We start from the raw sequence: 23,349 nt of genomic DNA, 5'->3' as shown, positions 1-23,349 counted from the left end.
TTTTGCTCTCGATCTCAGACTATGAAGGGAAAAAATATTAAAATCTCCAGCCTAATAAGTTTGGATAAATAAAAAATTTATAAAGGAAAATTGTAAGTAAAAATAGAGGAATTTTTTCTTGAAATATAATAAGATGTCTTCTGAGGCATTTTAAAAAAATAAAATAAAATAGACTTATAATTATTCAAAATTTTAGTTTTTGTGAAAGTAGAATTCTCAAGTTTTTATTTGAATCCAAACATTTGAAAATAAAATTATTTGAATATTTTTTTTCTTTTTAAAATCTAATATCCAAACAAATGATAAACAAAAGTTCTCAAAAGGAAAAGAAAAAAAAAGGTAAATAAAAATATTTAAAATCAGAAAATTTGAAATGCTAAAATATGAAAGCACTTTTTTTTACAATTATACCTGTAAGAAAATCGTTTCTTTCTTAAATTATACTCATAAATATTTTGTGGGTAAAATATATATATATATATATATATTTCCATTAAAATGGTGGAATATTTTATTTGAAAGGAAAATGGTGGAATATTTATAAGGTGGTTATAGAACCACGGCAACGCTTTGAATTTGAAGAATGAAATTAATAGTTCGTTAGGTAGGAAGGAATACACATAATGCAATAGCAGTTATAAATAGTCAATATATATAATGAAAATTTGGATGTGATTAATGGAGGAAAAGGAAGAAAGGGCTCGAATTTTGCTGGGATTGTCTCCCAATTGTGAACCCACTCATTCTCAGCTCAAAGCAGCTTACAGAAGAAAAGTATGGGAGTCTCATCCTGACCTCTTCCCACCTCATCTCAAGCCTCTTGCCGAGTCTAACTTCAAATCGGTACTAAACCCTTTTTCTTTTCTTCTTTCTTTTTTCACAAAAACATATTATCAATCTTTAATTTCATTGATTGATTAACTAATTGATTGGTTGATTCTGCTTACTCCAGATATCAGAAGCTTACTCTTTCTTGCTTTCACCCTCACCCTCACCAGGTACATATATATATATATATATATATATGTATTGTATTTTTGTAATATAAATACAATTTTACTCTTGTTTTAGAGATCAGACACAAACAATTTTGTTGAGACAAGCTGTATAGTGTGAAATTTTTGTGTGGAAGAGAGAAAGTCCTTGTTTCAAAGCAAAGAAAATTGTTGGGTTCGGATTCTGTAGAGTGTTTTACTAAGTTGTATGAACAATTTGTATGGTTGTGTTGTGCTGTTACTGGTTAGGCAGGAAAAGTTCGTGAGCTGAGGGCAGCTATAGACGAATTACGATCGGCTGTGTATGTAATCTGTTTTGATTACTTTTGTTAGTGAAAGGTTGTGATGCGGGAGCTGGTATGAACTTTCGTCGTTAAGGGCTGTCTTGAGTTTTCTTGGTTCTAAGTTTGTGTAATACAAGATATTTACAGCATATAAATATATTTATATTATACTTGTGGTATTGGTATTGCTATTGGTATTGGTACATATATGTAACATGTACTAGTTTGTTTGATTGGAGTTTGCAGGTGGAAGAGGAAGAGGAAAATATGATAGGGGAGCTCCATTTCCAAGGGGGGCACAAGGGAGAAATCATGCTTTATTAGTTCAAGTCCCATTCCTATTCATTGTGCTTGGAACACTTGCACTAGGAGGCTTCATAGGCAGCAGGTGAGTAGGGTGACTCTCTTCTTTGTCTTGTATTGTCTTTGCTTCCTCTTTTTGTTTTTGTTTCTTACTAACTGCCAATTCCCCCATTGCAATTATAATATTTGTTTACCAGGGCTTACACAAAGCAAAAACATTCTTACCCTTCTCACAATCCATTTCTTCCTTGATTCGCATCTTTACAAAGCCAAGTAATGTAATGATTCTAATTGCCAAAGCTATATATAATTTCCTCTGCCAAATATGTAATTTATCTTGTTTATTATTATGCCTGTCCCTAATAATATATTATTGTTGTTTAATGATTTTGTTGCATATTCCTAATTCTTTGTTTAGTTTCTTTTTTACCAAAACATCGTTGAGATAAGAAAGGAAAATAGTGTTTGGTTAGAGTTTGGTACTCGAATATAATTCATTTACCATTCACATTATCAACCTTTATACCTCTTTCTGTAATCTAGAAGGCATCCAACCTTGATACTCAAAGGCATCCAATCCAAGTAGCAAGAGCCTGTATGTTTCAATTCATTCCATACATATTTATGTGATAATTTAAAGGCCAAAATGACAGATTGCACTAAGAAAAAGCTTGGTTGTTTTTTTTTTCTTCCCTCTGAGAATGGCTTGTGTACTCAGCCTTGGGTTTTATATTTCTCCTTTTTGTATTGGGTGTTTTAACAAGCCAATAAACATATTTTACCTTTTATAAAAAGAGAAATTGGTGGAAATACACCATCTTTAAGGAATTATTTTACAGTTTAGTCTAGTTTAGATCTCTTTTTTCATTAAAAATTAAATAATTTACCCATATACTCTTATTTAAAATTTAAAACAAAATAGAATAAAACCTTAATTTCATCTTCTTCCTCTCTATCCCAACCACCTACCTATTGTTGATTTGGTGGATTAATTATAAATTATAGTAATTGTAGTGTGAAAAATTGATCAAGAATCAATGTGATTTATTTTTTGGAATTTTCAAAAGCTTAAAGAGCTGAAAAATCTAAAGAAATTGTATTTTCCGACTATTTTAGCGCTAAACATTGGTCCAGTTTTTCCAGACACCCTTGTTTGAGTTTGGAATCTCAACAGGTGTGATTGGTCTGACAACTCTGCCAAGATTACAGACAGTCTTGTCGTGATATCCAGACACCCTGTTTGAGATTTCAAACACATTAAAACATGCCAAAAATATTTGTCCTTTCCTTTATGTTTTTTTTTTGTTGTGTGCATAGACTCCATCCAATCATTTTTGCCATTTGCAAAACTAACAGTTTATTGCGATTTTTTTACTTTGAATTCAAAAGAAAATCTTATAGCAGGCACTTTCCTTTTCAAGAAAATATTCATCAGAAATCTGTTAGTTATAGTGAGAATAGTGAACAGAGAGAAAAGAGAAATGAATAAAGGAAGCACTCGGAACTCTATTCACGAGAGTAATGAGGCCTGTATTTATAAACATATCCAGCACACAAGACTCAGTTCAACAAACTCTAACAGATTCCCTACAATCCAGGGAATTAGTTACAACAGTATAACAACCATAACCTAAGGGGGTGCACTAGAGGTTTGCTTAACAGTTGTAAGCTTCTCTTAGTAGGTATATTAATTTTCCATCTTCTTTATCAAAATCACATAAAATAGAACTCGATAATTATATTCCTCAAAAACGAAACACGCAACATCTTACATATTTTTTTATTGAAATAAATTTTGATCATTTCCAATATTATATTGTAACTCAATTATGACCTTTTCAACTAATTCATCAAAGATTATGTTGATTCAAACCAACACCATTCTCAATTGTGAGCTATTTTCAGTTCAATTTCAATAACATATTTAAAATGAAATTGATGCAATAAAAAGTATTATTAATTGATATTAATAAATTTATCCAAAAAAAATGGGGAATACAGTAGTTTTTCTTTTTTACTGTTCATTGTTTTAATTTATATTGTATGTGAAGTTTAAATATTACAATAATACTATTTAGTCTAATCCGTGTATATTTGTAAGCTTATATGTATTTTTTAATTTTTAAAAAATCATTTTGACAGTTTCTCTCTCTTTCCATTTTTCACACGATCTTCTTCTACACTTTTCTCTCCATTACTTCTTTTTCTAATACACGATCATTCTTAGACTTTTTTTCCCTAAAAACTTGTGTTCTTAACCGTTCGTATAGCATTTAAGCCCACGTTTTTGTTGTTATATATAGCATCAACTACTAGTTATGACAATTTTACAATCGACATCTTCTACTTCTTCTCCTTCTGTTAAAAAAATTCCAAAGTCTCCAAAGAGAGTTATTTGTCAAAATTCTTGACACCCTTGTCGTTTGGAAAAAAAAAACTAGATCGATTTTCAGCAAAAAGTGACTAAAAAAATGAAGAAAAAAAAAAGTCATTCCTTCATATTTGTCTACCCTTTAAGCTTATAAAAATCCCAAAATTAAACCACATTCATTTTTAATAATTTTTATATACTATAAATACTATCTTTTACAATTAGTCAACCAATTCAAAAATAAATCTCAAATAGAATATGATGGTTGGTGGTGGTCACTGGAGTTGGTAGCTTGTGTGATTGGGAGGATGGTGAATTAGAAAGGTAGACGAGTGATGCTAGAGTGGAAGAAAAGAAAATTAAGGTGTTGACTACAAATTTAGCCAATGATAAGGAGTCACGCAAACATCGTAAATAAGAGCTGAACTCAATAACAATAAACAACACTCAAAGATTTATAGTTGTTCGGCCCCAAAAGTCGGTAATAACCTACGTCCACTTGAGCTTTTATTAATATTGATTCTCAAACTCCCGATCAAATGATCAGAATCAACTAAGTTTAGCCTGAAATAGTACAAATCGGTGTATAAAAGCTTAATAATCTCTCTCTAGATAGATTTGTGCATAGAAAATAATAATTCACTAAACTCTTTATTTATAAGCTTAGGAATTTACAACATGGGTCGTGGGCTTTCCTCAATTTGTGTAACAATCTGTAGTAAAATAATGAATAAATATTCAATACGGTTACATAGAAATATCTCTATAATATCGCATTTAGAGACTCTTCTCGGCATCTTCGACCAGCCTTGATGACTTTCCACTGACCAATTTGGTTGATGATATCTATTTTTACATTGGCTGCACCTGACTAACACATTTCCAACTGTATAACAATTTTCTTTGTAAGCTAGTTGTGTATTGACTAGAGCCTTTATTTGTTGTACTGTTAGTCAGCCGCCACGTGTCTCATATCTTTGTCACGTCATCATGTTACTTTTTGGGTAAAACATTTGCCCCCAAGTTTATTATGATACAACTAGCATAAAAAAAACTTATTTGAAATAGATCTATACTCGAGCAACGATTCCCCAAGTTGTCTCTTCAACTGTACTTTTTACCATCTAGTGAAATTGAACAACCATAATTACACGTTTTCCAAAGGGAAACTGACAATTGCACGACTTCCCACACATGAAAAGGCATGCTGATGTCACCCTTCTTCTTGAATATATATAGGGGCCTTTCACTTCTCTTTCACTTTTACCTTACTTTTCTCTCTCTTCAAGAGCACAAATTTTTCAAAAAAAACTGCTTCGGTTCATGATTGATTCAAGGGTCTTTCAGGTGATTTTCGATCAAGTCCTTCATCAACCTTCATTCCAAGTAAGTTCTCATACTTCAATCTTCCATTTCCTATCATTTTCTTCACTAATCACACACATTTTGATTGTGATATTTTTTTTTAAAAAAAAATTATTAAAACTTGCATGCTCTTGAATATTTTGACAATTTTGTGGATGGTTTTGAGAGTGATTGTCTTGTAAAGTAGTTTTGAGGTAATTTGGAGACAATAGGTAGATTTTATAGGGATAGAATCGTTGATTTTGACACAAAAATGGGGGTAAATTTTGATTTTTTACCTGTTCAGAAAACTGGGGTTTTCTTGCCTCTAAGACCCCCTGAAAAGTTTCGTAAAAAAAAATTCACTTTCACTTTTTAATCCAAAAAGTGAGCTGGTCGAATGTTCAATTTTGTTTGCCTTTAATTACCGCTGGTCGGGTGAATGTTGGAGTTTATCCTCGAGCAAGTCTCCAATTTTTCTTCATCTCTTCTTGTTCTATTGGTCACTAGATTCTCAATTCCCCTTCTTTATCTCAGATATTCATGCAAGACTATTAGGGAGGTGAGATGCGAATAGACGACAACCTGCTCGCTCTATTATATGATGATACTAGGTTGTCTACTCTTCCTCATCTTTCTCAAATTCCACCTCGTAAAGCCACCAAATCTTCATCATCTCCCACTCCTCCAACTAACATGACCAAAGTTAAACAAGTTGCTAGAAGAAATAAGAAGGACCCACAAGTTGGTCGACATGCGACCAGTGGAGATGCATCAAAAGCAGCAGAGGAGGACGTCCCTAAAGTGCTTCTATCCAATGCCAATATTAAACTTGGTGTAAAAAAGAAGCAAGTGACTTGGTATGTTGCTCCAGCTATCCAGATTTTAGAAAAAGTTATAGCTGGTATCCCGAAGAAGTATGGGCTTCCCGGGATTACCTTATACGGACCCACTCTCGACCAGTGTACCAATCTTCCTGGGGGCGCCTATAGCGCTTGGTTGAGGTTCAACATTGAGGCAGGTGCCACCCTACCTCTTCACGACTATTTTCGAGGGGTAGCAGATTATTTCAAGATTGCACTCTTCCAAATTACTCCCAACAGATTTAGAATGCTATCTGCTTTGTATATCCTTTATCACTTGAGGCAGTGGCCAGTTCCTTCTCCCCACGAGATCAACTATCTTTCGATCTCAAATCCAACCTGCAGTAGAACAACACGGGTTTCTTCCATCTCTACCATCAAGATAGTTCGAGGACTTTCTTGATGGATACCACCTACAAGTCCAATGTAGGGAAGTATTATAGGGAGTACTTTCTTACAACGAGCTTGGCTATTAACAACTCGGCCTTCACTTAGGCATGTAACTTTTTTTTTCATCCATAGTTATCCTATAAGGAATAGCCAGTTCAGATTTTAACAGAAAGAACAAGGTTCTGAGAAGCAAAGCTATACCCTTGGTTAAGGTATTATACAGAAATAGTGAGGTCGAGGGAGCGACTTGGGAAACTAGAATCAGTTGTGCGGAATTTATATTCCGGGTGGTTCAGATAAATTTCGAGGACGAAAATTCTGTAAGGAGGGGATAGTTGTTGTAGCGTCCCAAATTTGCTAATGGGGCTTATGGCCTTGATTAGCGAGCCTAGAAGGAAATAATTGATTTGTTATGTTAATGTGTGAATTTGATGAGTATGTGATTAGAAATGCATGTTTAGGTGAATTAAATATGCATGTGGGCCCCGTTTGGTTGTTAGGGGCATGTTTGTAATTTTAGCCTGTTGATGGCATAAATGCAATATTTGTGATTACTATGATATATTTGTATTGCACAATTCGAGACAGTCCTAGGGAGCGGTTTAGCTAGAAAGTCACAATGGGGTCGAATACCTGACTCGGGGCAGGTCGAGGGGTATTTCAGGTATTAGACATTTTATTGGTTTATTGGGTAATGAAAATAAATATTTGGAGATATATTTTAAGTTAGAATGTTTAGGAGGGAATGTCGGGGAAATTTACCATTTTTCCCTCGAGGACGTTTTTGGTACCCCGAGCCTTGGAAGTAACTTAAGTGACTTAGGATAAGTAAAATAAAACCAAGGAAGCATTCAGAAACTTGATAAACTGACCCTCTCCCTATCTTGGAGTTTTCTCTCTCTCTTTGGAAGCTTGAAGACTTTGATCTATTGGAGAACTTTGGCTTGCCTATCAAGGGAATTGAGGCTGGTGGAGATTGAGGATTAGCTCAGGGCAAAGCTATCAGTTGAGGTAAGGATTCTAGCACCTAATTATCTTAATTCTGCTGAGTTTTGTTGGTGTTTCAAGGTTATGCATGTGAACTAGGTGGTGAATCACTCTTGAGTTTCTAGATGAGGTTTAGGGTTAATTCTTGTTAGGTTTTGTTGTTGAGACTATAGTAGAGCTACTGTGGTGATTAAGTTGGATTGTTGGGTTGATTTTGGGGTAAATTGGCTTGGTTTTAGTTGTGAAAATGGAGGATTTTTCTGGGTTCGAAGGGTCGAGCCGCGACCCTCTAAAACACTTTGGAGGCCAGGGAGAAGGGCGGGCCGCGACACACCATGGATTGGGCCACGGCGCGCATAGCTTGTTTTGGGGATTGGGGCTTCTGGTTGAGGTGGATCGTGGCATGGGTTCTTGGGGCCGCGATGCTTAGTGGGCTTTTGTACCCCAAGGAGGTTTTAGGCTCGGGAATCCAAAAGTTAAGGCTCAAGATGGATTTTATCACCCGGATTGATGGAATTCAAGGTCCCAGAAACTAGAATTATAACCCAACGTTATTTAATGGATTAGAACTTGATGGATGGATGTTGTTGATGTGTTGTGACTAGGTTTTCAGCGAGGCTCGGACTAGGGGACTGTGCTCGGGACATCGGTGCTCGGAAATCTCGGGACACAGGTAAGAAAACTGTTGTACCCGTAGAGCAGGGCACGACCCTATATGATTGTGTTGCAAGGCGTAGCCCCTTTGATTATGTTTATACGTGTTTAAGTATTTGTTTAATTATGCTATATGTGCATATTTGTGAATGAAGGGCAAGGGCCAGGAACGGCGAAGGTCGAGAACGGCAAGGGGCCGGGAGCAGCGTTAAGCACGCGGAGTGCGAGTTGCTAGGGTGAGACCCTATTGGATACCTGGGATATCCTCACGGTGTAGACCGCGAACCCAGGGCTTGGTAAAGCGCTTGGGACGACATGGCCGTTATGTGTTTAGCCTGTTGACGATTTTGTTATGTGTTGAATGATAGATATGCATATGTAATTTGCTTGTGTGGAGTTTTCTTGCTAGGCTTCGGCTCACGAGTGCTCTATGGTGCAGTTAAGGGCAAGGGTAAGGTCGACCAACCATGAGTATGAAGAGCGTGAATCGACGTGTACATGTTTGGCCTACCTGGCTGCCACGGCCGAGGGTATTTTTGGGAGATGTTTGTATTAAACCTAGTTTTGTCGTTTAGTCGACTTTAATCATAAATTTGAGTTGTAAACATTTCTAAATAGTATTTTGGGATCCCATATGTTTAATGCTTTATAATTTTCAGTGAATGACTACATTCTCAAATTATATGACTTTTATTACAGTTTAGCTACACTTTTGACTTAAACCCTCGATTAGCGAGTTAATTGCACATTTTAAACTCACTTAGTAACGACTCTAAAGAAGTAGGGTGTTACAGTTGTAATGACCCAAATTTCCTAATAAGGTTTAGGACCTTGATTAGGAGGCCGGGAGGGCCATAATTGATTTATTATGCCATTAAATGATTATATGCATGTTTATGTGAATTATATTATTATATGATGATAAATGCATGCATATGGGTTCATTTTTCATTATAAGGGCATTTTGGTAATTTGGCCTGTTGAGGGCACATTTTTATATTTTCATGCATGTTGGTGAATTATGAGTAAGAACACATCATAATGTGAATATGTTCGAGCCATTCGGCATGAAACAATCTTTGAATGCAAGTTATCGGTTTGGTCATAACGGGGTTAATTTCGGGGCTCGGGGTGAGTCTCGGGGTAATTTTGTGATTAGAACATTACTGGGAATTAAAGGGTAATGGGATATGATTTATTACCATTTGAGGATATTGGGAATAACGGGAATTGGAGTGTGTTAATTATGATTAGCGGGATTAGAGGAGAAAGGACGATTTTGCCCTTGGTGGCTGTTTAGGGTTTTATTTAAGCTTGGGGGCATTTTGGTCTTTTGACCTTAAGGATTATATCAACTTGAGAAGGCTGTAGAAAATAGAAACCAAAACAGAGCTTCCTTCCCTCCCTCACGATTATCTTTTTCTCTCATTCTTTCTTTGAATTTTGAAGCTCCTTTTGAAGAACCAAGCTAGGGAGTTGAGCCTTGATGATCTAGGGTTATGTTCTACCATTGAAGAGGATTCCAAACTGAGTTTGAGGTAAGTTTCTAGCCATTAGAACTCTGGTTTTACTCTGTTTTCTTATTGAGTTTCAATTGGAATTTTGAAGTTGGAAATGGAGGATTGATGGGAGTTTTTGGCAAAGGTTGATTGGGTTATGATGCCTAGGACTTGTAGAGTGGATATTTGGGTTCGTTTGGAAGTTTGGATGAGGTTTGGGATCAATTATTGAAGGTTGAAATTGGAAAAACTTGAAGGAGGAAGAACCAAGGTTGTTTCAGCCTGGTCCTAGTGCTATAGCGCCCAAGGGAGGGCACTACAGCGCTGTCCAGGGCCAGACAATTCTGGTTGTAGCGCTGAGGCGCTAAAGGGGCAGCGCTACCCTGCATTTCCTTATTCATATTTTGGGCACTTTTGAAGGTTTTTGGCTCGGGGTTTCAATTCCTAAGGTTCGGGATCGAATCTACTAACTGTTTGAGTACGATTCGAGGTCCCGGGAGTGAGGGTTAGGTCAAGAACCTTTTATTGTTGATTTCATTAATTGGATTCCATATTTGGTTATGACTAGGTGATCACTAAGGGATCAAAGGATTGATCATTCTCAAGGGTCGTCCATTTGTTATTTCTCGCTCGAACCAGAGGTAAGAAAACTGCACTCAATATGTGATGCATAAGATACATATGATTAGGGCATGACATGAATATTGAATATGAGATTAATCAGAGCTTGAGTCTCTGTAAATGTGCATGATCATATTTATGCTAGTGATTGTTACGTAAGCATGCTGAATGCCCTACTTTTGGATATTTGACACATGATATATGCCAGGTTGCATTGCTTACTTGTGAATGGAACTAACCTATGAGTCAGGAATCAGCAATGGTGTCAGTATTAATTGTGAAGCTGTGACTTATTAGTCAAGTTCGGCAATATTATTGAGCACTGGTCGTATGGTATTGGCTTAAGAGTCAAGAACGGTATTAGCGTGTTTAACACAAGCCAAAAATATTAGATCTAATTGACATAAGCATTGAATGATTCATCATGAACATTAATGCTTGACCGATCTCCAGTTCGATGAAAATTAAAAGCGCTTGTCTAGTCTAATGGCTAGTTACTTAGAGCCAGGGCCAGAAGGCCCAGGTGACTGCTTCGTCACATGGCTATGGGCTTCAAGCCCCAATATGATTATTAGAATCTCAAGTGTTAATCACTCATCTGATTAGGGCTACACACCCCAGCATGATTATCAGAATCTCAAGTGTTAATCACTCATTTGATTTAAGTTAGTGACTCACTCATCAGTCACTTGTCTGGTTCAAGTTAGTGACTTACTCATCAGTCACTCATCTGATTAGGACTACAAGCCCCAGCATGGTTATCAGAACCTCAAAGTGTTACGCACTCATCTGATTTGGGCTATAAGCCCCAGCATGGTTATCGGAACCTCAAAGTATCAATCACTTATTTGATTAGGATTGACTTGATAGTCATCCATACAGGAGGGCAGAATCTATCATCATTATTTGGACTTATTTGCATGCATGAATAGGGCTATTATTACTAGGCATGCACATTATGATTTAGAAACATGTTATTACTGTTCATGAGCATATTGAGTTTTCTTGTTGAGCTCCGGCTCACGTGTGCTATGTGGTGCAAGTAAAGGCAAAAGAAAGCTGGACCATCCTTGAGTGATCTTAGGTGACGATGTGTACATATGCGGCTGCTTGACTGCTATGGCCGAGGGTTTAAAGAGGAACTAGGGTTTAACCCTATTTTTTCGCTTAGGCCGGTTGGTTGTAAATATTTTGTTGTAATTAACCTTTAAATTATATTTTTGGGATCTCAATGTATACAGTAAACATTTTAGTGAAATGTTGTATCTTAACCAAAAATTTTAACCCTAAACCGCTAATCATACTTAGCACGATTATGCCCAAATGACTCGATTAGCGAGTTTAGCGCTATTTAAAATGCAAGCCGTAACGGTCCCTGGGTAGTAGGGTGTTACAGACGCAATCTTGGAAAACCCCTCTGCAAAGCGTATGTAATAACCTGCCAATCCCAAGAAACTTTTGATCTCTGTAGCATTCTTCAGTCTTGGCCAATCTCTGACTGCCTCAATCTTCACTGGATCCACCATAATTCCATCCTTATTGACTATGTGACCTAAGAAAGTCACCTATGGCAACCAAAACTCACATTTCTTGAATTTCGCATACAGTCTGTGTTCTCTCAACCTCTGTAGTACCAATCTGAGGTGTTTCTCGTGTTCTGTCTCTGATTGTGAGTATATCAGTATATTATTGTAACGCCCTAAACTCCAGGGACCGTTATGGTGTGCCTTGTAAATAGTGCTAAACTCGCTAATCGAGTCATTTGGCCAAAATCGTGTAACTAAGTATGATTAGCGATTTAGGGATTAAAAATTTTGGTTAAGATATAATGTTTCATTAGAACGTTTATTATATACATTGGGATCCCAAAAATATAATTTAGAGGTCTATTACAAGAAACTATTTACAACCAGCCGATCTAAGCGGCAAAACAGGGTTTAACCCTAGTTCCTCTTCAAACCTCGGCCGTGGTGGTCGAGCAGCTGCATATGTACACATCATCACCTAAGCTCTCCAACTCAAGGATGGTCCAACTTTCTTTTACCTTTACCTGCACCACATAGCACCCGTGAACCGAAGCCCAGCAAGAAAACTTCATATGCTCATGAACAGTAATAACATGTCATCATATCATAAGGCACACACCTAGCAAATATAGCCCTATTCAAGCAGGCAAATGAGTTCACGTACTGTTGAGTATAACACATCAACCAATGATCATAATAATCATGCAGGACTTTTAGCCCAAAATAGAAGAGTGACAGTTGTAATAGTCACTGAGGTGGGTTCCGTTCCCAATAACCATGTGACGATAGGGTCACCGAGGCTTGTAGATAAGTGATCCTTTCACTAGCTTAAATAGGATAGGTGCATGATGACTAGTCACCAACATAACCTTCCTCATGACCATAGAGTCATAACCATGGAGTACTGCTCCCTATCCATGTGACAAGCTATCACCTAGGCCTCTGGCCCTGGCTCTGAGTAACTAGCTTAGACTAGTCAAGCGCTTGTAAGATTCATTGACCTTAGGGTCGGTCCAGCATTAATTCCCTAGAGTCATTCAACGCTGATATCGATTAGATCTAATCTTTTATCGGCCCTGCGTTCATGACGCTTATTCCGTTTTCGGCTCTTAGGTCAGTGATGCATGACCAGTGTCGTCCCTGACTAGTCAGTGCCGTACACAAGTAAACAATGCCACCAAACATATATCATATGTCAAATATCCGAATACAGGGCATTCAACATGCTTACTGAATAATTGCTAGCATAATTAGGACCATGCATAAACACAGAGGCTCAAGCTCTGAACAATCTCATATTCAATATTCATAGTATGCCCTAATCACATATTTCTCGTGCATCACATTTAACCACTTGACATGCCTCAAAAATAACCATGCATGTCACATTTAATCATCCAACATGCATCAAGAATAACCATGTATGTCATATATACACAGGGTGTCGTTTTCTTACCTTTGGTCCAAGCACAGGTTACCAATAAACGAGCCACAAACACGATCCTGATTCCAAGCCCCTAGTGATAACCTAGTCACAACCACAAATGGTGATCCAATGAGTTCAAGTTCTGAAACCTATCCTGGAACCAAAACCTAGCCTCCAAGACATCAAACCCCACCAATCCGGGTAGTAGGAATGATCCTGAGGCCTAAAACCAAGTTCCCGAGGTCAAAACACCCAAACCGGCTCAAAAACCTGCCTGAGTTGCGACCCTAGCACCTTGAGCCGTGGCCCCCAGCCATCCCAGGGGAAAGGGTCGTGGCGCCCCACACATAGGGCCGCGACGCCCAGCAAGGCCAACAAGCCCCCACCAGCTTCTTCGAACTAGGGCTGCGGGCCCCAACCCAGAACCAGCCATAACCCCAATTTTAACCTTTTAAAACCTCCCAAAAACATACCTAAACTCCTCCAAATCCACAAATAAAAGTTCACAAACATCCCCATGATCCAAAACCCATAAAACCCAAGCTTCAAATCTAACAAAAACTCAACAAAACACAAAGTCCAATTCAAGCTTAAAAAATTTAAAAACTTAAAACTTACAACTTTAATTACCTCCAATTGAGTTGTTTCCAACTAAATCCTCCGGCTAATAAGCTTCTAATCTTTCCTAGGATCGCTATGCCTCGATCCTCGCTTGAATCCGAGTCCTAGAACTCAAGTTACCTTTGAAAATGCGATCGGGAGATAGAAATGGAACTTTGAGGGAGAGAGAACTTCCTGAACGTTCTTTTATTCTTTTAAAAGGTTACTTCAAGCTTAAGTAGGCTCAACCAAATCCTAACGCTCGGGGTCCCGAAAACACTCCCGGGGACAAAATAGTCAAAACCTCCAGAATTTCCCCATGATCTTACTAACTCCCAGTTTATCACCAAATATTAATTCCTATTACCCAATAACCCGGTAATGCTCTAATTACCCCTTGACTCACTCCGAGTCAAGAATAAATCCCGTTGTGACTTTCTGTAATGACCCACTACTCTAGACTTTTGGACCATTAACAAAACTATACATACAAATTCTTACTAAAACTTACATTTGCAAAAATACCATAATTTTATTAGGTAACTTGTAGAAATAAAAGTTACTTACATAAATACCAAAAAGGATATGGGATCCCATTGTCTTTAAAAACAAAACATGATTTAAAATAAAAAGACATTACATAAATAGTGCGGAAATACATGTAAAAAGACATAAAACAAAACTACATCCTTGAATCGAATAACGCTCGGCTCCTTGACTCCATTCACCATCGATACACATCCTCTAAGCGTCCACGAATCTCACCGCCTCTAAAGCTATTTTCCTGCACATAAAACAAAAAGGAATGAGCCTAATGCCCAGCAAGGAAAATCTAACACATAGTCATAAACATAAAATTTCATGATAAACATAAAGACATATCATAACACTTAATACATACACTTATTATAATGGCCATTATTACTTGGGGTCCCATAGACTAAACAAGTCATATGCCCATGGAATTAGTGGGGTCCTACTAGCTAAGTAGGTCATATGCCCATAACCCATTTGGGGTCTTGTTAGTCATATGGGTCATATGCCCAAGCCTACAAACATACATATTCATAACATATTTCATAACATAACACATAAGATAACATAAGCATAAAACATATAGATTCTATCCTATTTTCCTTACCAAAGTTACCGGGATATGTGGACAGCGTTGGGACTTTGGAACACTCCAAAACTTATGTGCTCAAGAACTTAGATTTCCTCAAAGACTTGTAAGATCAATCTACACCATAACCGAAATACTATAGAACCTTACTTCCCAAAGTGTTTGATAAGCTTATGATGTTTAAGCTTATGATTTCCCCACCCAAGTGTTTAACTCTCACACTCTCCTAGCACTTGCAGCTTCTGAACTTAGAGCAAAAGGTGAATAATGGCTGGGTACTAGGTCCTATTTATAGAGTTTGGGAATGAAGGAATCTTAATTTTACTTGAATAAAAATAATAGCTTTTTAGGTGAAATTAATTTGAATAATCGTTCAGCAGAGGCTGAAGACTCGTTCAAAAGATGCTGGACTTATGAAGAAGTTGAATGGCTGAAAGGAAAAAGAATTCAAAAACATTTGAATTATGCTGAAGGAGGCGATATATCGCCCCCCTGTAGGCGATATATCGCCTGGGCCAGTATGCCCGAGGCAACCGTGCATCGTTTCGTGTTTTCCGTATTTACGTGCTGCGATATATCGCCCCTATAGCTGCGATATATCGGCACACGCTGAATATTTAAACACGAAATTACACATTTTTAGCTAAGTTTGAATGGAGTTGTAATGACCCACTAATCTAGACTAATTGGACCATTATCGAAACTATACATAAAACTTACATTTTTACGAAAATACCATAATTTATTGAGTAACTTGAAAATAATGAGTTATTTACAAATAAACAGAATACTAAGAAGGATTTTGGGATCCCATTGTCTTTAAAACAAAATAAGATTTAAAATAAAAGACATTACATAATAATGCGGAAAATACACATAAAAACCATAAAAACATAAAAGGAGACTATATCCTCGAATCGAATAACGCTCGGCCCCTTGACTCCATTCATCATCGATACACATTCTCCAAGCGTCACGAATCTTTCCGCCTCTAAACTTATTTTCCTGCACATAAACAGAAAGGAGTGAGCCTAATGCCCAGTAAGGAAAATCTAACACAAAGTCACATACATAATTTCATAAGAAAACATAAAGACTTAACATAATACATATAACATACACTTATTATAATGGCCATTATTACTTGGGGTCCCATAGACTAAACAAGCATATGCCCATGGGATTAGTGGGGTCCTACTAGCTAAGTAGGTCATATGCCCATATCCCATTTGGGGTCTTGTTAGTCATATGGGTCATATGCCCAAGCCTACAAACATACACATATACATATCATAACACTTTATAAAACATATAGATAACATAAGCACATAACATATTGTTTCTAGCCTATTTTCCTTACCAAAGTTACCGAGATTATGGACTGAGTTGGGATTGTTGGAACACTCCTAAAACCATAAGAAAGAGTAAGTCTAAAGAAAGGAGATGAAATGAAAGAGATGGAAAGACTAAACCATAGAAAACATACTTACCGACTTATATGCTTAAAAGCTTGGATTCCCTAACCAAAATAAGAATAAGGTTAGGGGACTGAGTAGAAGGTTTTGAGAAAGGAAATAACATAAAAATACAGAAAAGAACTAGAGTTTTGGGTTTACCTCAAAGATTGCAAGATCAGTCTAACATCCACCGAAATACTATAGCACTCACTTACTTCCCAAAGTGTTTGATAAGCTTATGATGTTTAAGCTTATAGTTTTTCCCCAAACCAAGTGTTTACACTCTCACACTCACTTAACACTAGCAGCCTCTGAACTTAGAGCAAATGGTGAATAATGGCTGGGTACTAGGTCCTATTTATAGAGTTTGGGAATGAAAATATCTTGATTTTACTTGAATAAAAATAATGGCTTTTTAAGTGAAAATCATTTGAATAATCGTTCAGCAGAGGCTGAAGACTCGTTCAGAAGATGCTGGACTGTTGAAGGAGTTTGAATGGCTGAAGGGAAAAGAATTCAAATGTATTTGAATTCATGCTGGTGGAGGCGATATATCGCCCCCTATAGGCGATATATCGCCTGGACCTTTGTTCCCGAGGCGACCGTGCATCGATTCGTGTTTTCCGTATCTACGTGCTGCGATATATCGCCCCCTATAGCTGCGATATATCGGCATACGCTGAATATTTAAACACGAATTTACACATTTTTAGCTGAGTTTGAATGGAGTAAACAGCCTTGACTAAGCCCTCAACGTGCTCAAAGCTGCTGACTGACCCTATACATTCAAACTTTTACCCTTATTTAATTTAATCCTCAAAAATACTTAATCCTTAATTACCATTCAAAACATGTGCTTAAAATCCTATTGGTTGATGTCTAAACCTTATAATATAATAATATAATCCTTAATATCAGACACATTAATCAAACCTTAGGTTATACTTAATATTCTTAAACTATAGGTTAAACTTAGAAAATCTATAAGTACTACTATGAGTGTCCAAATAACTCCCGGTCTGAACCAAAAATCCAAAGTAAAAATGATAACACTAAACATACTATAATACTACTAAACAATTAGCTAAGTAAAGTTCTTGGACTCTACAGGAGTAAACAGCCTTGACTAAGCCCTCAACGTATTCAAAGCTGTTGACTGACCTTATAACATTCAAACTTTACCCTTATTTAATTTAATCCTCAAAAATACTTAATCCTTAATCACCCATTCATAACATGTGCTTAAAATCCTATTGGTTGATATCTAAACCTTATAGTATAACAAATATTATCCTTAATATCAGTCATATAATCAAACCTTAGGTTATATTTAATATTCTTAAACTATAGGTTAAACTTAGAAAATCTATAAGTACTACTATGAGTGTCCAAATAATTCCCGGTCTGAACTAAAAATCCACAGTTACAAAGATAATACTATACATACTATAATACTACTAAATAATTAGCTAAGTAAAGTTCTTGGACTCTACACTTTCCCACTAGCTTACCTCCTAGGATCGTCTCGTGCTGGGTAACCCTGGCATAACCAAATAATAATAAAGCACCACACACATATCACATATATGCCAAATATGCCCGAAATGGCCAAAATATGAAAATCACCCAATTACTTATAAATGAGTTCACATGCATATTTAATACACCTAAACATGCATATTATCATTTAATAACACAATAAATCAATTATGACCCTCCCGACCTCCTAATCAAGGTCTTAAACCCCATTAGGAAATTTGGGGCATTACAATCATCGATAAAGACGATCACATACCGATCCAGGTAATCTTTGAACACCATATTCATCAGATCCATAAATGTTGCTGGGGCATTAGTCAGTCCAAATGACATCACCAAAAACTCATAATGCTCGTATCTGGTGCAAAAATTTAAATTCGGTATATCCTCCTCCCTGGTCCTCAGCTAGTGATAACCAGATCGAAGATCTATCTTGGAGAATATTGTCCTACCTTGCAAGTGATCAAGCAGATCATCAATCCTTGGTAGAGGATACATGTTCTTGATAGTCAACTTGTCTAGTTCTCTATAATTGATACACATCCTCAGAGAACCATTTTTCTTCTTCACGAAGAGAGCTGATGCGCCCCATGGCGAAAAACTGGGCCTGATAAAACCCAAGTCTAGTAACTCCTGTAGTTAAACATTTAGTTCCTTCAGCTTAGCTGGAGCCATCCTATAAGGTGCCCTAGACACTGGCTCTAACCCTAGTGCCAATTCAATCACAAACTCAATCTCCCTGTGTGGAGGTAACCCTGGCAAATCCTCTGGAAATACATCCAGAAACTCACAGACTAATCGGGTCTGTCCTGGTCCCACTAGTATGACTTGAGTGGTATCCACCACTCTAGTTAAGAACCCTATGCATCCCCCTGCAATAGGTCTCTAGCTCTAAGTACATATAGCATAGGTATACAGGGTCCATGCACAGTGCCAATGAATACAAAGGGGTCCTCACCCTCAGGCTCAAAGGTTACCATCTTCTTCTTGCAATCTATCGTTTCCCCATATTTCTCTAGCCAATCCATACCGAGAATTATATCACCTTTGTTTCATTAATTGTTATTCAATTGATTAAGTCCAATCTAGTAATGCAAAATAAATGGGTCCTCACAAGTAGAACCACCCATAAGAGAGGACTTTAAACTTTACATGTTCAATTGGGCCCAAATAAAACCTAACATTTTATGAAAGTTTTATTTGAGTTTTCCCACATTTTTCAAACACAAAAATTGGGCCATCATTATACTTATATTTAAAGCTCAAATGCAAAAAATAACTTAATAATGATGCTTGATATGTTAATAATTGGATGGGTCTAACATGTTACTCTATAAGCATGTATTATTAAATTAAGCAAATATACCACAACAATATACTATTTTGCAAAATACCATAATTAATTAACATAGAATTCATCAGACAAAATTCAATATAATTAATTAAACAAGTTACAAAATATTAAATTAATTAAAATAGAATTTATCAAACAAAATTCAATTTCAAATAATTAATTTAAACTAGGCTATTAAGTTGTTAGGAATGACAAGATATTTTATTTTTAAATATTTTAACCAATTTTAAAATATCAAAATATATTTTAACCAAATTTAAAATATCTAAAATATCTAGAATTATCTGATAACCAATTATAAATATTTTTAACAATAAAAATATCTTGAATAATCAGATAACTAATTTTAATATTTCATTTGTACGCCCTGATTTTCCCACGGGCTGATTAACGAGCTGAGATACGGCCTAATCATGACTACCACGTGGACATCCCCAAGACCGGAGTTGCCGTCATAAGATCCTACCTCCTTAGCTCGAGGTAACCCAAGGGTTCGCCAAGATAGCTTAAAGACTCTGAAGGCCGCAGGTCGAGGGAAGCATCCAGCTCGTGGTGCGAGCTGGAGTTGGAGGCTGTGACCTTTTATAAAGTCAATCACGCAAAGTAAACGTGCATATATCAGACATCACGTGTCTGATATACCCCTGACTTCTTGGACACGCAGCAGGAACGTGCGTATTCAGACACCCACGACTGGGTTGGGTCGTGCGGCCCATTATCCCCTTACCTATTGATTTGACCACACTAATGTGTCAGGTTTATGAATTAATCATGAATGTCACAGAGTTGACATGATAGGTAAGAAGGTCACAGGATGACCTTCTTACCAACTCCCAGGTGCCTTCTCCTATAAATATGGAGACCTTGGGAGTTAATGGGGGTTGGATTCTCTATTGTAAGAAATACCCTGTAATCAAATATCCAGTATATATCAATAATACTGACTAGTGGAGTAGAAGGATTTTAACCTTTGAACCACTTAAAAAACGTGTTTTGAGTCACCATTTCATTTCTAAGATCACTCATCTATTTCGGTTCAACCTAAGCACTAATCAATTTCTCTTGTTTTCTTAATTACCTGTTGGCGAAGAACCGCGTCAACATCATTTATAACAAAAAAATATCTTAAAATATCATGATTATTAGATAACGAATTCAAAATATTTTAAAAAGCTAAAATATCTAAAATAATCAGATAATCAATTTTAAATATTTTAAACTTAACTGCACAAAATATCCAATTTAAAAAAATTAAAAATTAATTATTTTTTTGTGAAAAAGCTTGCTGCAGGCTTGTGTGGGTCCGCCCGGGGTCCCGGCGGCTTTTTCATCCGTGTCCGGCACACATATTGCCCAATCAGTCCAAAAAAAATTTTTAAAAAATATATGCAGTTTTGTAATCCCAAAACAAGCAAAAAAAACAACAAAACTATTGCTAAATTTACGTAACAAAACAAAACACATGCATCAATAACATGTACCATCCAATTAACACCATAACATATCAATCAATTTCATACACGTTCATTCATTAAAATAAACTAGAAACATATGGCTCTGAGGTCAATTGTAGGAAATACATATTTCAGGATCTTTATTTATTTTCATGTATTTTACATATTATCAAACAAACATGTAAATTCCTAGAACATGCTCCTATGAAATTGATACAAATATAGAGTAAAGTAAAAACTTACATTATGCAGCGGAACAGGAACAACTCTTTCCTTCAATCTTTCTAACCCTCGATTCATTTCTGTAGCAGAGTATTATCAAGAGATTGAACTAGATCAGGAACACAGTCTTCCTCACCAAGCCTTTGATCAACCTAGAACTAGTGTGGGCTGGTTCTCAACACATGAGATAGAGATCTAGAAGAGATAGTAGCCAAAAAATGATTAGATTGTCTAGGTTTTCACTTACCCAATGAATCAACTGAGACTGACTTATGAAAACCCTAGATATCATCTTCCTTATATAGGCAACTTAATGGGTTTTATTTAAATTTGAATTAATTAAAAATAATAAAAAAAAAATAAAAGCAATGGGCTCCCACAAAAGGACTTGGGCCCAATCTTTTTGTTTTGAATTTAAATCTCAACTGAGCCTAAATTCAAAACCTTTTATTTTTTAATTAATTAATTAAATCCTTATTCAAATTAACTAATTATAATTTGAAACTTGATTTAATATTATTTATTTATATTGACACCAATTTATCAATATTAATAATTTACCTAAAGATTCTATTTTATTATCTTAATCTCATATCTCTGTAAATTTTCCAAAATTGACCTAGTCAACTTTAAAAATCATAATTGATAATTAAATCAATCAATTGAGACATTCTAGATGATTTACTCAAAGGTGATGCGGGGACCATGGATCAATGAAATCAAGCTTCAATAAGTTATCGTGGATTTATTTACGAATAATTTCACTACCTTATTAATTCCCCGTGACTCCACTATAGACTCGGAATTCAACTCTTGAATTCATAGAACGTATTTTCCAAACCATAAATACGTTACCCATTGTTATAACCAGTACATTTAGTAAATCATTTATCGATGACTTACTAACGAGCTGGGTGCAAATTACCATTTTACCCCTCGTCAGTATTTTATCCTTAACTCCCACTAAGTTCCTTATAAATGTTATTTCTGTGAACTTAATCACATAAATAAAATCTCAATCATTTAACCTTTTGAACAAAGCAATCAAGGAAATCGTCTTTCCACTTCTCATACATAAGTTATAGATTTCATATCTATGAATAATACTCCCACTTAATTACACTACTAAATCTCCAAGATGTTAGTATGGGCTAGATCATAGGGTAAGCCGGTAACAAACAAGTCAAAAGATTTAAATAATATAATTAGCAAAATATTATCACTCAGAATTAAGATCGACTTAAACTATGGTCAACGTTGTGACATTGATTAGATTCGATAACAATGATACTTGTTTATCAATCAATAATCAATATTGGTCCTAGTCCAATGTAACCAAATACATTCGATCTTATCTACTTGGTCAATGCCTTGGACAAGACATCACACCCCGAATGTGTAAGTAGATCATATCATAGATTGCCTAATCAGTGAAAATCCAATGCACTGATCTAATCTTAGGAATCGTTCTTTTTTACCATATAATTACAAATATAATCCACTGTGATCTAGTCACTATAATTTAAACTATCCATATGTTCAGGATTTTATAAAATGTTTGTATTATTTCAATAATCATGTAATAAAACAAGCAAGCAACATGGTTGTCAAACTAAATAATTTCTACTACCTTTATCGACATTATAAAATCGTGTTACATGTCCGACGTAGTTTTATAAGGACATAAAACCTAACATTTTACACTATAGAATCTAAATGTGTTAGTATTTTTCATATAGTTTTGTTATTGTCACTGACTCCATCTTTTAAGTATTTTGTAGTGATATTGCTCAAGACTTGCTCTTTGGTACAAGAATTATTGTATACTATTGCTAAATATAATCAATTGACATTTCATTGAATGTTAAAAGTTACAATCCAAGATTCTTAGTTGGCTATTAGTTCTTCACACTGTGTTTTGTTGTTTGGATAAGTGCTAGATGTATTTGAATAGTTTTATGATAAATATAATTATTATTAAATATTTACTCTTCGTTTGAAATTATATAAATATATATAATATATTCTACAAATTGAATTGAAACGTGGAGAATTTAGTAAATTAATAATATATATATATAAGTATTTTGGTAACTTTCTACACACATCTGACAAGATGGGATCACTGACTTGAGCAAGGTCGGCAAAGATATAAATTTTTACTACAATTTTGTTGTGTCTTCTAATTACCACCAGTCTATTATATTATATATATAGAGTAGCTTTGTTTTTATGAATCTCATTGAGTATATTGAGAAATTGTATCATCTTAGAGTAGTATTTCTAAGTCAAATTAAACTTCCATCACTCAAAGCCAATAAGGTGTAACGTCCTGGA

At 35.8% G+C, this 23,349-nt stretch overlaps 1 protein-coding gene across 5 annotated transcripts; it reads left to right on the top strand.

The window, feature by feature from the left end:
- The first annotated feature begins 572 nt into the window (after positions 1-572).
- On the top strand, positions 573-22,996 carry LOC133790780 (uncharacterized). 5 transcript variants are annotated; one of them, XR_009874076.1, is made up of 6 exons: positions 579-843; positions 953-998; positions 1,526-1,667; positions 1,780-1,860; positions 5,301-5,339; positions 22,794-22,996. XR_009874076.1 is itself a non-coding variant. In XM_062228568.1 (5 exons), exons 1-4 carry the CDS (start codon positions 679-681, stop codon positions 1,832-1,834), a joined length of 408 nt encoding a protein of 135 aa, XP_062084552.1. In that variant the 5' UTR covers positions 579-678; the 3' UTR covers positions 1,835-1,860; positions 2,987-3,464. The 5 variants fall into 5 exon arrangements, 4 of the variants coding, with proteins under 4 accessions (XP_062084527.1, XP_062084552.1, XP_062084542.1 ...); XM_062228568.1 differs by lacking the exons at positions 5,301-5,339; positions 22,794-22,996 and adding an exon at positions 2,987-3,464; XM_062228558.1 differs by lacking the exons at positions 5,301-5,339; positions 22,794-22,996 and adding an exon at positions 2,984-3,464.
- Positions 22,997-23,349: the final 353 nt, after the last annotated feature.

Source organism: Humulus lupulus, chromosome 1, assembly GCF_963169125.1.
Source record: "Humulus lupulus chromosome 1, drHumLupu1.1, whole genome shotgun sequence".
Lineage (NCBI taxonomy): Eukaryota > Viridiplantae > Streptophyta > Magnoliopsida > Rosales > Cannabaceae > Humulus > Humulus lupulus.
Note: the sequence above shows the minus strand (reverse complement) of the source record. Positions and strands in the feature narration are given on the sequence as shown.